At 39.2% G+C, this 13,210-nt stretch overlaps 1 protein-coding gene across 3 annotated transcripts in view; it reads left to right on the top strand.

The window, feature by feature from the left end:
* Positions 1-13,210, top strand: part of EPHA4 (EPH receptor A4) — a 141,621-nt gene that overhangs the window by 122,532 nt on the left and 5,879 nt on the right. The window contains exons 13-17 of one of the 3 annotated variants that reach the window (XM_073878125.1): positions 122-331; positions 2,166-2,315; positions 6,023-6,216; positions 9,487-9,671; positions 10,000-10,942. In XM_073878125.1, coding sequence (XP_073734226.1) covers positions 122-331; positions 2,166-2,315; positions 6,023-6,216; positions 9,487-9,646 — 714 coding nt within the window. In that variant the 3' untranslated portion in view covers positions 9,647-9,671; positions 10,000-10,942. The remainder of the gene's footprint in view (positions 1-121; positions 332-2,165; positions 2,316-6,022; positions 6,217-9,486; positions 9,672-9,999; positions 10,943-13,210) is intronic. The other 2 variants (XM_025886907.2, XM_073878122.1) reach the window with 2 other exon arrangements.

The following is a 13,210-nucleotide window of genomic DNA, read 5'->3' on the forward strand; positions in this document are numbered from 1 at the left end:
AATGTTGAGTTTCATTGCATACTTGATACAGATACCAAAAAAGTTCCAAGTAATAAATGCTTGGTGAAAATTAATTTGGCCTAATGCTAATGAGATTGTTTCTCATTCCTTTCCTATGCAGAAGAATGATGGCAGATTTACTGTCATTCAGCTGGTGGGCATGCTTCGCGGCATCGGGTCCGGGATGAAGTACTTATCTGATATGAGCTATGTGCATCGAGATCTAGCTGCACGGAATATTCTGGTAAATAGCAACTTGGTCTGCAAAGTGTCTGATTTTGGCATGTCACGAGTGCTTGAGGATGATCCAGAAGCCGCTTACACCACCAGGGTAAGGAGGATTTATGACCTCTGGGTTTTGACTCTGATAAAAACTGTTCCTCTTTTCTCACTTTGATGTTTAAGCCCTTTGTGATTTTGTAAGTTTCCTCATCATTCAGAGCCTCTTCATTTCCATGCGTTCATTTTTAAGCCATGTTTCTGAGGGATTTTGAAACTGCCTCAAGATGTGTGACTACTTTAAAAACGGCAAACTAGAGCTTTACTTATTGCATCTTTTATACTTAATTTTTCTTCCCTTCCTTCCTTCTTTTCCTGTTTTAGATTTTGTCCTTAGTTCTTTTCTATTATTATAACATTTTTCTCACTTTAAACAAGACAGAGCAATGTTCCTAGTTAGTTGGCTACTGAATCTGAGAATGGAGATACAGGATTTATAAAACATATACACTGTGCAAGAATTTTTAGTATCTAATGGCCTTCATTTTACTACCGGTAGATAAACTGGATTAGGGCACAGTTAAGAGTTATCAGTATACAGTTAATGGCTATGCTATCTTAGCTGGACAATCTGAATATAAGATACTAATGGAATAAACAGAATCATAAAAGTTATTGGCCGTTAGGGCTGGCACTGCTGAAATCAATGGGAAGCAGACAGTTAGTCATTTTCCTCCTTTGATGCTCATTTTGCATTAGCAATCCTAAGCACTGTTTTTTGTTTGTTTGGTTATTTTTTTTTCCTTGTAGGGTTCAGTTTCTTTGGCTCTACTTTTGATTCTTACTCATATATCCCCTTTTGAATTCTAAGTCCATTCACTTAGGAAAGAATGCATCTTTGTGAATGCTAAAGATCTTTAAATCTTTTTCCAGTATTTGGAGAAAGGAAAGTTAAAAGGAGGCTTCTAGAATGATGCATTTACACAGCTAAAACTTTAGCCAAATAGTTAAGGAAGGTAGAAGGCAGAACAAGCGTCCTTCTGTATGGAACAAGTGGAAATGTAAGACACTGGGTTTTCAGAGTAAACTCCAGTGAATCGGTGCAATTTCTAATACAATTTATTGTCTTGTTTAGTAGCCTTAGTAAAGCAAACTTTCAAATGATGTTCTCTTGAACAGCTTGAGGGTCTGAGTTCAAGTTAAATTAATTTCCCCAGATGAAACCTTAAGAAATTTGAAACTCAATTAAAAACACCTTTCACATAAGCATAATCAAACAATAGATATTTGAGGCAAGACAAAAAGCATTTTAAACTTTTCCTGAGTAATATTCAATTGCTTTACCATTTTTGTGGGTGCCCTCACTCCATTAAAGACAGTAACAGCTCTAACATCTGGTATTTGGCTTTTGCTAAGAGCTTATGTAATGTATTATCTTTTAACCATGTTAAACATGTTTCTCATGCTATATAAAAGTAGGATCACAGTGTGGTGGATAGAAATTTTCATATTTAACTTCCATAGTTCATGATTTCAGAAGCAGTATTAAATATTGCCTCTGTGTTGCTGAGTGAAAGAATCCAACAAGAAGTCAAAATGAATATCCATGGCACATCCATTGATATACCATGATGACATATGCATTTTGTAAAACCCGAGATTCCCTTCTACAATATTGCCTGAAGCAGAGCTCAGATAATAGGTAGACATTTTAAAAATTAAACAGATTACTTATTCACTTCCCTGTGACTAAAGAAAACATATGAGGAGAAGTGTCTCAACTAGTTAAAATAAACTAGTTAAAATAAACAAGTCTCTTACTGTTGTTTGGAGAGCTATCTTAGGAATGCTGTTGTCCTGCTTGGCAAACAGTAACAACGTTCAGTGACTGAAATGGCACATCAGTGATGTACTTAGGGAATAACTTACAGCTTGAATGTTCACAGGGTGGCAAGATTCCTATCCGGTGGACTGCGCCAGAAGCAATTGCCTATCGTAAATTCACATCAGCGAGTGATGTATGGAGCTATGGAATCGTTATGTGGGAAGTGATGTCGTATGGAGAGAGACCCTATTGGGATATGTCCAATCAAGACGTGAGTCTTTATGTTCTAAAATATATGTCTTTGCATTGAGATTCAGGAAGGAACGCATCAGCGTATGACGGAGTGAGGGCTGAGCTTGAAATGATACACAAAATGCAAGATTCTCAACACAAACGCATGTAGTAATCTAGTTAAACCTTATGGTCATGGATTTCAAGGCCCGAAATTACATAGCTTAAATGGGATAGTATGGAAGACAGATTCAATTGATTTATAGATAGATGCATAGGTGGATAGATGAGTGATAAGGAACGGTGTTTTACTTGATTAATGCTCAAATCCATACCGAAACAAAATTCAACTTTGAATCTTAATAAAATACAAGGGTATATGAAAAACACAAATTTCACATGTGAAAAAATTGACACCAAAGGTTTATTGGAAGAAAACTAGTGAATATTTTAAAGCTGGCATAGTTGTAATTAGAGCTTGCCCCTTGAGGACTCTAAAATAAAGCTTCACTAAATGACCCTTTGTAAATTATGCACATCCCTTTAAATGTACCATCTGGACTACTTCGTAAGGGAGTATCCACAATGCCTGCAATTTCAGAAAAGCATTCAATAATGACACTAATAAGATTCCAGAGTAATAGAATTTAATTATAAACATCTCCAGTGCAAAAGGGAAAAACAAAAACAAAAACAAAAATCTTAGACCAGGGAGTCTTCCCAGAACACTTGTTAGTTACTTATACATGTGAAGTAAAATATAGCAGAGAGTGTTTACAAAGGCATGGCATTTAATTCATCAGTGATAAAAATTATAGTTTGGAAAAAAATCTTCTTTTACAAAATTCTCTCTGAGGTGGAATGCCCCCTGCCCATCTGCCTTGTCCTGGACCAACAGGAAGTGGCAAAGTCTTGATAATTCAATGAAGAACCAGGTGCACTCAAGAAATAGGATGCTGGTTGCCTTATCAATAAAAGACTGTTCGGAGCGGTAGAGAACCTAATGCACTCCGTGTCTAGTGGGGCATAAAAGAATTCTCTAACCAGATTAAGAGGAATGATAGTGTTGGCATAACATATCTGTATGTTAGAAAGAAAGGTTCATAGCAGATAGGAAGAAAGCCAGCAGCTAGCATAACTGATAGGTAATTGAAGGCTGGGGGAAAAAAAAAACAAAACAACTATAGAGGTGAGTGGTATGTAATCTGTTGTTTGGTGTGATTGTGTCACAGACACCTTCCAGGTCCTACCTTGTAGCAACATTGGGTTTCAGATTAGATACTTTCAGAGGGACAAAAACAACCTACGCGAGCAAGTAGTGCATACTTTTGCTCATTTAATGATTTGATACTTAAACCTTATTTAGTTGAGAGTCATGACCAAATGCTCATAAAAGCAGAGGATCTAAAGATGATGTCCATTTTCCTACCCTAAATATTTTCAGGCCTGCAGTTTTGACAGTTCTATATTCTATGAAAACAGTTTCTATTGTTTTGAACTTTCAGTTGTCTGGCTGCATCCGTGAAGAACATCTGAAGCCATTTCTCTCCCCCAAATGATATTGATCAGTCATTCACGTGTATTTGTCTCTGTTGGGTTCTGTGTAGAACAGGGATCAATAGGAAATGTAACCGGCGAATTACTTTCATCAGAATTCATTTGGCATATGGTGAATAGAATCAAAATAGCTGTTGAAAATATGGCAGACTTACCAAGTTTTTTGTTTGCTTTGCTCTTCAGCCCCCTCCCCCCAAAACATTCAGCAGCAAACTGAGAAAATATGCTTTGTTAACCCACAAGCCATCTTCCAAGCTGGCAGTGGAGAGGGAGCTAATGAAAGAGTACTAAGCAGTCTTGAGGGTTTATAACAAATTGTGTTACCCTGGCGTTAGCCCAATATTGCTCTCATTCTCATCAATTCAATGTAAAATGTTTTCGTCAAGTCTAGAGTCAACACCATGCACCTGGAAAGATAAAAGAAAGTCAGAAGATCAAACTGACTTAATGTAATTGCTAGAAGTAAATGGAATAATGTTTAGTAAGATAGCATATAGACGTCTACACTAGAAGGAGTGGTAAATAGTACTAAGATAACAGGATGTTGGCAAAGATGCATGGCAGGAAAAGGATCAGAGGGCTTAATAAGTCACAGGATGGTGGTTAAACTGTGTGCTGGCTAAAAAGACAGTAGTCATACTGATACATAGAAACTGGACCCAACTGAGTTAACTGTTTTCTGTTCAAGACCAATTGTTGGACAGTAAATAAACCCCCTGGCAGGGTGAACGCAATGTGGTCATTGAGATGGTTACAGCTCTGGTTGTTTCACTGATAGTTACCATTTTTGTAGAGAAGAAGAAGAAAAAAAAAAGCAAAACTGATTTAAAACAAATAAAACTTTAAAAAAATCTCCAAACAAAAGCACATCCAGAATTTCATAGGAGCCCCATAAATACTGCTGATGAGTAGCCAAGAAGTTATGAAATAATTCCCCTCCTTAAATTTGGTGTGAGTCATACGATATTACATTACTGGGATTCACGCCCTGAAAAAAAGGGGGGCTTAGCAAGATGCCAATAAGAAAAATACCATAATACCTGTGAAGACAGATTAGAAAAATTAGAATGAGAAGAAAGACTGTTGAATGGTCTGCTTATGTCTTATTAAGCAGGGAGAACTCTGGGCAATAAAACAATAAAACAATTATCATATATATTATATATATAATATATATATAATAACTTATATATAACTTCTTTCCTTAGATGTGTAAGGATCCCCTTCAAAATGTAAATGCCCTAAAAAAATGTTTGTTTAATTTTCTTTGCTAACACTTTTTTTCAAATCTACTAACACCTTTTAACAGGGTCAATTGATAGCCAACTGAGACCAAGGATGAGATACAGAATTGGTGTATTGGTGTGTTGTGGTCTTCCAAAAATAAAAATGGTTGGGCATCTGGAGGGTTTGAGGAGCGTGCTATTTTAGAGAGTGGTAGTGTCTTCTGGATTGGGAGGTCTGGAAGGTGGGCTCCTGTATTTGACCCATGAGCTGTCTGAGCAAGAGGACAGAGGCTTAAAATGATACAAAGGGACTTCCATCTTGGACGAAACTATTAATGCTTTTTTTTTTTTAAGATTTTATTTATTTATTTGACAGAGAGAGACACAGCGAGAGAGAGAGCACAAGCAGGGGGAGTGGGAGAAGGAGAAGCAGGCTTCCCGCTGAGCAGGGAGCCCGATGCGGGGCTCGATCCCAGGACCCTGGGATGCACTTGAGCCGAAGGCAGACGCTTAACGACTGAGCCACCCAGGCGCCCCACTATTAATGCTTCTTAAGGAAGGTCTTTAACACTAGGTTAGAGTCTCTTCTGCTAAGAGGGTTTAGCTGCTGCTGGATAGGAGAAGGGGGAGGGTCATTGCCATGTGATCTCCGGAGGGCCCGGCCGCCACCAGGTTGTTGATCTGATTACGTTCTAACCTCTTGGGAACATTAATTAATCTTCCCTTTAGAATTTCAGATTGGCAATTGCCTGCCATCTGAAAACACCGCGTATCAGCAGCTGGCTTCCCTGCCCTGTTACCAGCAATACTCAGCTCCAGCAGTGGCTTCTGTGAAGACACTGGTGCTATTCTCATGCTCAAGCTTGCTGGCAACTGAATGTACCAGGAACTTGCCGGTCAGGAGGGTGGATCTCTAACAACAGCTTCCCTGACAGCTTATATATCATTCTCTTGTCTTTGGTAGGTGATTAAAGCCATTGAGGAAGGCTATCGGCTACCCCCTCCCATGGACTGCCCCATTGCACTCCATCAGCTGATGCTAGACTGCTGGCAGAAGGAGCGGAGTGACAGGCCGAAATTTGGGCAGATTGTCAACATGTTGGACAAACTCATCCGCAACCCCAACAGCTTGAAGAGGACGGGGACCGAGAGCTCCAGGTCGGCCATGCTTGCTTAATAGTGATGTATGAAAGGATACATTAGAGGTGGCAGGCGAGTGCTGGCTCCCTGGAATTCCTGCCTATTTGTCAGAGGCCGCTGCACAGCTCTCTGCAACCAGGGTGGCTTCTCTCTCAGTTAATGGAGTACGTATGATGGTTTTGTTCACCATGTTGAGGAGCCTAACACCTGTCAGGCCTCGAACAGTCATAAGAAAAACAAATTTAAAAAAACAGAACCAAAATAACAATAAAAACAAACCGACAACAAAGAAAGAGCAAAGGTGCTTGTTTGATGATGCTAGACCTGAACATTTAGGAAGAGAGATGACATGGACTTTGGGAAGACATGATGGTCACAAGATGCTATATTTGGGGAAGGGAAAGGAGCACTGGGTTAGTAAAAAATAAGGAGTCGAGGACAGCTCTTCATGCACTGTAGTGTTAAGTTGACTTATAAAGTATTATAGGTGCTTATAGGCTTTACAGCAAGAAATTCATTTGGTTTTAGTTCTTAGAGTTTCTCTTTTTTTAGTCTTTCACGAGTAGAAGGAAACAGGACCAAAATAGAAAGTGATCAGGTTACAAAGCATGTGGATGAATGTTTGAGAGGGGTTTTAAAAAATGAATAGAAGTGAACCACCTGTGAAAGAGGTAGTTATTTCACTGGAAAGAGCACAAGGAAGAAGCATTTATCAGTCCAGAAAGGAGGTAAGGATACTGCAAGTCCTGTAACTCAATAGGAACTTTTCTACTTGGAGACTGGGCCTCCCTAGTGTAAGTTTCAGTATCCCTACATACCTGTTCTATCCGAAAGGGAATAACCACCGTTGCTATTAAATGATTTAAGAAGATCAGCATAAGATGACCAGCTGCTTCAGGCCTGCAAGAAGTGAGGCATTGACTCACCTCCAAATCCGTACTTCTCCAAGGTTCTCATTCATCACGACCCTGAGTTAAAAATAGGAGAACATTTTTCCCACGATATCCAAGACCCTCTAGTCTTTGTCAGTGCTATGAGCATCTCCTCCAGTCTTCTGAAGACTTAGCCTAATGATTGTCATATATACTGATTATTACAAACCAGGAAGAAAAGAATCTGGATCAGAAGGCAGAGATATCCTCTATTCTTTTAGGCTTTCAGATCCCTTAGCACCAGCCACAATCCCGAGAGCTTCATGATCAAGCTCTTCTGAAATAACACTGGGCTGAATTCACATTTTATTTCTGCCACTTGATAGCCAAGTGACTTAAAAAAAAAAAAAATCTCCTGGCATTTCTGGGCTATTTATTGTTCTTCGGTACTCTGAGAGGTGTAGCGGGCCTCTTCTCTTCCAAGGTGAACATCCTTCAGCTTTTGGATCTCCAGCTCCAGATCCCATGAATTCTCTCTAAGCATCCTAAGGCCCGTTCATTGGTACTTGGTGCTTCTCCTGCTGGTAGAAACTCTTCAGTTACTCATATTGCATAATGTATGCTTTGTACCATTTATGCAGAACAAATTGAGTTATTGGATATACTCTTCTCAATTCTAAATTTTTCTCACTGATGGTACTTCAGTAGCTTTGATGCTTATTACTGCTTGCTGATAATGGGATGTAGTATAACATTGTATGTGATTCAGCACAAAATTGGGCAAATGTCATGGTGTTCCACAAAGAGCACAGAGATTTCCAGGGCAAGCTTGAGGGTGACCCTTAGAGTTAATTGATATTGACTGAGGATATTTTCATCCTCAGGTCATTTTGACCTTGTCAGGTACCTAGAGCCTACATGTGGCCCTATTAATGCTCTTGGCTTAAAGTTAGAAATGCAAACTATTGGTCTTTGTCTAATGATAAATATTATTTATAAACATTAATACTAATGTCTAAAATCCTCTGTGGTGATACTTGTTATTGGGGGAAGAATTAAGTCCTGATTATTCTTGCTATAAAAATTTACAGAGTTTTACTTAGAAAATGAATTGAAATAATGTACATAAAAGGTCACAAAGGCAAGCTACTATTTGGACACAAAACTGATAAAACATGTCTTTGGTAAAATAGTTATATAAGAAAGAAGTAATGCAAATTAAAGTAACAGGTAAAAATTATAAAACAAACAATGGAATCGGATTGATTCTGCTATGTAGAAAATTAATCAAGGCATTACACTGACTTAATTTTGTTTTCATAGGAAAATAATTTTTTGGCTAAAAATTCAGTAATGATAATATTCTGATTCAGTTCAAGGAACACAGTCTCAGGATGAAATTAGGTCAGAATGTTAAGATCAAGTGCATTCTATAATTTCTAGGGAAATGGGAGTTAAGAAAACTTAACTAAAAAGTAGCTGTGTCGCTCTACAGGAGATTAAAATAAAGGCAGTATAAAATACCCTGTGAAGGTGTACCCAACAATTAATTAAGTAGTTTGATGTTGAAGATGACTCTAATTCCCCTAATAAATGCTTCCATAGATAGATGTTTTATCGTATATCAATATCATGCCTTCAACTGTTGTCACTCTTGACGATGACCTAACATAAAACACCTGGCCTGAGAAATGCATAAACTAATAAATAACTTAATAAAAAGTGCTTAGAATTCGTTGGAATGATTATCTAAGAGGGAATACGAGAAGCACATTCCACAGTCCAAGCGGTGATCAAAGTGGCCATTCTTCCTTCCCGTCTTGGCACATGTGCTGGTCAGGCATGGGCTGATTAAAGAGGGCATTAACTCCCTGCTGTCCCAAGTTTGTTTGAATGCACTGAGCCTGCCTGCAAACCTGGCTGGGAGCATGCTGGACTTGAACTCTTGCTGTTTTCTCTGTTTCATCGAATCTGGCAAGTTGCAAGCTCACAATTTTCCTTACTCATACTTCACTAGGGTTTCCATAGATGCTGTCCTGAGGTATGTAATACTCCGTAGCAGCAGGAACTGCGCTCTTCCTGCAAAGGTTGAGCCAGGTTCAGCCACAAGGTCTCCCGCAATCTTTGCCCCAGGCAAGGGTGTTAAAAGACCTGTACAATCGTTAATGTACGAAGAGGTCCACATAAAACAAATGCAGGAAGTGGAATTACGAACAGATAAGGTGATGGATACACGCTTTTAGCAACTTTGTGAAATTAGGGGCAAAAAAACCTCATGATGCCATTTGACGATAGGTAGTCCCTCTAAAAAGCCTGTCCTTGGCATTTCAGTGCCTATTTTAGGCAATCTGACTTCTGAGTCTTGCCGTCTAACTGATAATCCTTGTCTGTCTCCACTTCCTCGTTCCCTTACCAGACCTAACACTGCCTTGTTGGATCCAAGCTCCCCTGAATTCTCTGCCGTGGTATCAGTGGGCGATTGGCTCCAGGCCATTAAAATGGACCGGTATAAGGATAACTTCACAGCTGCTGGTTATACCACCCTAGAGGCTGTAGTGCACATGAACCAGGAGTAAGTACTCAGCGATGTAACACCAAAGGGTAAATCTAGATTTAATAGTATTTTTCTTTTTTTGCTTTGAGCTGCATTATCATCCTCCTCATTTAAAAAAAAAACAAAACAAAATAAAACAAACAAAAAAACCAAACTGGAATGCCTTTCATTTTGATTGAGTATAATTTTACAGAGCCTCAAAAGCACCTACATTGTTGTGTTAAATTGCTTAATTAAACATTTTAATACACCTGCCTTGTTGTGCTGTATGAATTGTGGCTGATTTCAAATGTGTGTCTGCATGAAGCCCAGAAACGAGATTCTGCACCCTTGTAACTTTTTTCTCTCCCTCTTTTTCTCTCCCCCTACCTCCAGTGACCTGGCAAGAATTGGCATCACAGTCGTCACGCACCAGAATAAGATTTTGAGCAGTGTCCAGGCGATGAGAACCCAAATGCAACAGATCCACGGCAGAATGGTTCCTGTCTGAGCCAGTACTGAATAAACTCGAAACTCTTGAAATTAGTTTACCTCATCCATGCACTTTAATTGAAGAACTGCACTTTTTTTACTTCGTCTTCGCCCTCTGAAATTAAGGAAAAAAAAAAATCGAATACCTGCAGTGTTGCTTGGTGTACAGATCGCCTAAACTGTGGGGTTTTGTAGAAATGACAGCCGTCATTTGAAATTAGACCTGGAACAAATTGTTTCTCAGAAGTACTCCGTCCATCACCAGTTTGTAAAATACATGTACGTATATAAATAGAACACCACCTCCAAGTTTTGATGCCGCATTTGCTGCCAGACACTGAGCTTCTCTGAGGCATCCTTGATCGTCTCTCCATTGGGAATTACAACTGCAGTATTTTGTTTGTGGCGTAAATGACCGTCATCCTGCTTTCACTGGAATGGATACCACGCCCAGGAACATTCTGGAAGGACTCAGTTGTAGCTTTTAAGGCTTGGTTCATACCGTGGGAAACAACCTAGGTGAAAACCACGTGGTTCATCAGTGTTGCTCCTTCAGTGCTCAGGCCACCTGGTGGCTTACAGTGACATAAGGGGCTGGAAAGAAAAGGAAAGTAGATTTCAAATAATAATAATAATAATAATAATTAATAATAATAAAACCCAAGCACCTTCCCCTCACTGGACAAACAAGGTCTGTTTCTTTGGGCCTGAGGCTGTGCCATATAAAGTCGTATTTTGGGACTCTACAAACTTACTGTAACTACCTTATGGATAGCGGACCGTGACAATCTTGAATAGGGAACTTTCACACTTCCCTCCTTTAAAGAAGCAAACCCAAACCCACAAGGTAAGGCAAACCTCCCCCGCAAAAAAAAAAAAACAAAAACAAAAACAAAACCAGCAATGAATCTTTCTCTAGTGTAAACTTTTTTCTTAACTTGATCTAATTTGAAACGCTGAGCGATAAATATTCTTTCATGTCTGTCATTTAGTTTGGGGTTCTTTCAAGATTTCAGTCCTCTCTTAACAATGGGAGAAGAGACCAGTGTGGAAACCAGTATGGCTTCCCTGCTGTTCTACCGGGAAGAAGTGAGTTAGGAACTATATGAAGTCAGGTTTGGGAACGTGGCACCTAGAGCCTCGCTGGCTTTGCTTTCTCTCACACACAGTTCTTCTTGCCTTTTGGTGCCCTCCATTCATGCCACAAATATTTACTGAGTATCTATTGGGAACCAGGTAATCACCTCTAACCTTGGGTCATGCCTCACTCTTTGGAGACTTTGCTACAATTGAGAAGTACTGGAAGATCTGTCCATTATTCTCACTTTCTGTCCTGCTCCAGTAACCCGTGCACCAAACAGGATCAGCCAGGGAGGATTTACCTAGAAGTCAATGGTGAGACTTAGAATTCACCTTGACATCCTCATTATCAAAATGTGACCTACTGGAAAACATGTTTCTCATCCATCAAGACCACTAGACTTAGATGCTTCTATTTTAATCCCAGAATTTTCTTCTTGAAACGGGAATTAAATGGCTTTGTTTAGTCCTAGAAACAGCCTAACTTTTTTGACCGGACAAATTTTAACTTCTTAAACTCTTCCATTTTCACCACTTTTAAACACGAGCTTGGCTGATTTTAATGACCTTCCCCCCACCCCCTTGGTTTTATGCTGAAAGCTATTTCTTATAGAGCAAGGCATGTTCAATTTGATGCTGTCAAATCATGACAGTTTAGTAAAAACCTTTTTGCAACATTGGTTGTAAAAGCTTTTTCAGAAGGAATGTGAAATTTGTTTTTTTTTTAAACTACTTCAACCATTTTTGTTTTATCACCACTTTTGCTGAACCCTAAGAGTTCTAGATATTCATGTTCAAAGGTGACAAGTATAGGTGGTTTTTTTGCTTGCTGTAAAAAAAAAAATATATTTTTTTCCTTCTGGAAGGCTATGGAGTATTTTGTTTTCAATCTCCACGGACCAATTCAGATAAGGTAACATCATGGTATTATCTTGGAAGTCAAAATTGTTTTCTTGCATACATTGAATAATTAGAAGTCTTGCTTTCAAGGCAACAATGTAAGATGAGGTATTTTTCTACACACTGAACATACTCAAAGCAGAACATTTCAAAAGAGAGAGTGTGTCAGTTGTAAGATATCCAGGTTAATGCTGGACACTATACCATGGTCATGGTGTTATTTCTCAGGGCATATCTTCTGTATGTGCAGGATAATCAGGCAAGGCTTGAAATCTTACTACATTTAAAAGGTTGCCTTCTGGATCTTAATTTTAACACATTGTAGAGTCCAGGCCAATGGGAAGACCAAAAGAGGGCTTTCTAAGTGCCTAAAATACTATCCAGTGACAGCCGAAGTGAAAGTCTACTGCTTCTGTGACGTTACACATTTTTGAAGAGAAAGAGGAGGACAATAGGCATGTCCCATTGTTTCCCAGGACATGGAGCCAGGCTCTGGCATCTAGACAGCTATGGATTCTAAAGCCAACTGAGATGTTGACACTGGGAAATTCACTCCATGTTTCTTTATAACTCAGTCCCTCCACCTGTAAATTAGAGATAATGATACTTTAATAATAACACCTTTCCTAACACATGGCGTTGTTGTAAGTGTATATGAAATGCTCTTATGTAGAATGCACTGAACTTCACGGAAGGAAGGTGTACTCTTCCTCCAGTGTTTTCCAAGTGTTACTCATCCATCTTTCACTCATGAACCCAAATGTTGTATTGCGACATGCCAGAGTGGGGTGAAGTGAAGTTCAGTGGTAGGAGCCATGCAGATGAAGCTGCTTCACCTTGAGTGGATTTGTGAGGGTTTGATTTAAACATGGATCTCTACAAAAGGTGGCAGACCTATCCAATACTGCTTTATCATTTAGCCTTGAAACTCATGACATTGTTATTTTATAATGGAAAAGGGTGAAATGCACAAGCAAGACCCCGTTGTCATGAAAAGAACTGGATGGTAAGACACTTGGATGTCTTCATAATGGATTCAAAGGAACCATGTTCTGTTTATTTAGTCACAACAAAAGTCACATCTTTCCCTCATGATGCCGCACAGACCACAGGCTTTGGTCTTTGTTCAAGCAGT

The sequence above is a fragment of the Callorhinus ursinus genome, unplaced genomic scaffold, assembly GCF_003265705.2.
Source record: "Callorhinus ursinus isolate GAN/ISIS: 27379988/994484 unplaced genomic scaffold, GSC_fseal_2.0 scaffold2, whole genome shotgun sequence".
In the NCBI taxonomy this organism is placed as follows: domain Eukaryota; kingdom Metazoa; phylum Chordata; class Mammalia; order Carnivora; family Otariidae; genus Callorhinus; species Callorhinus ursinus.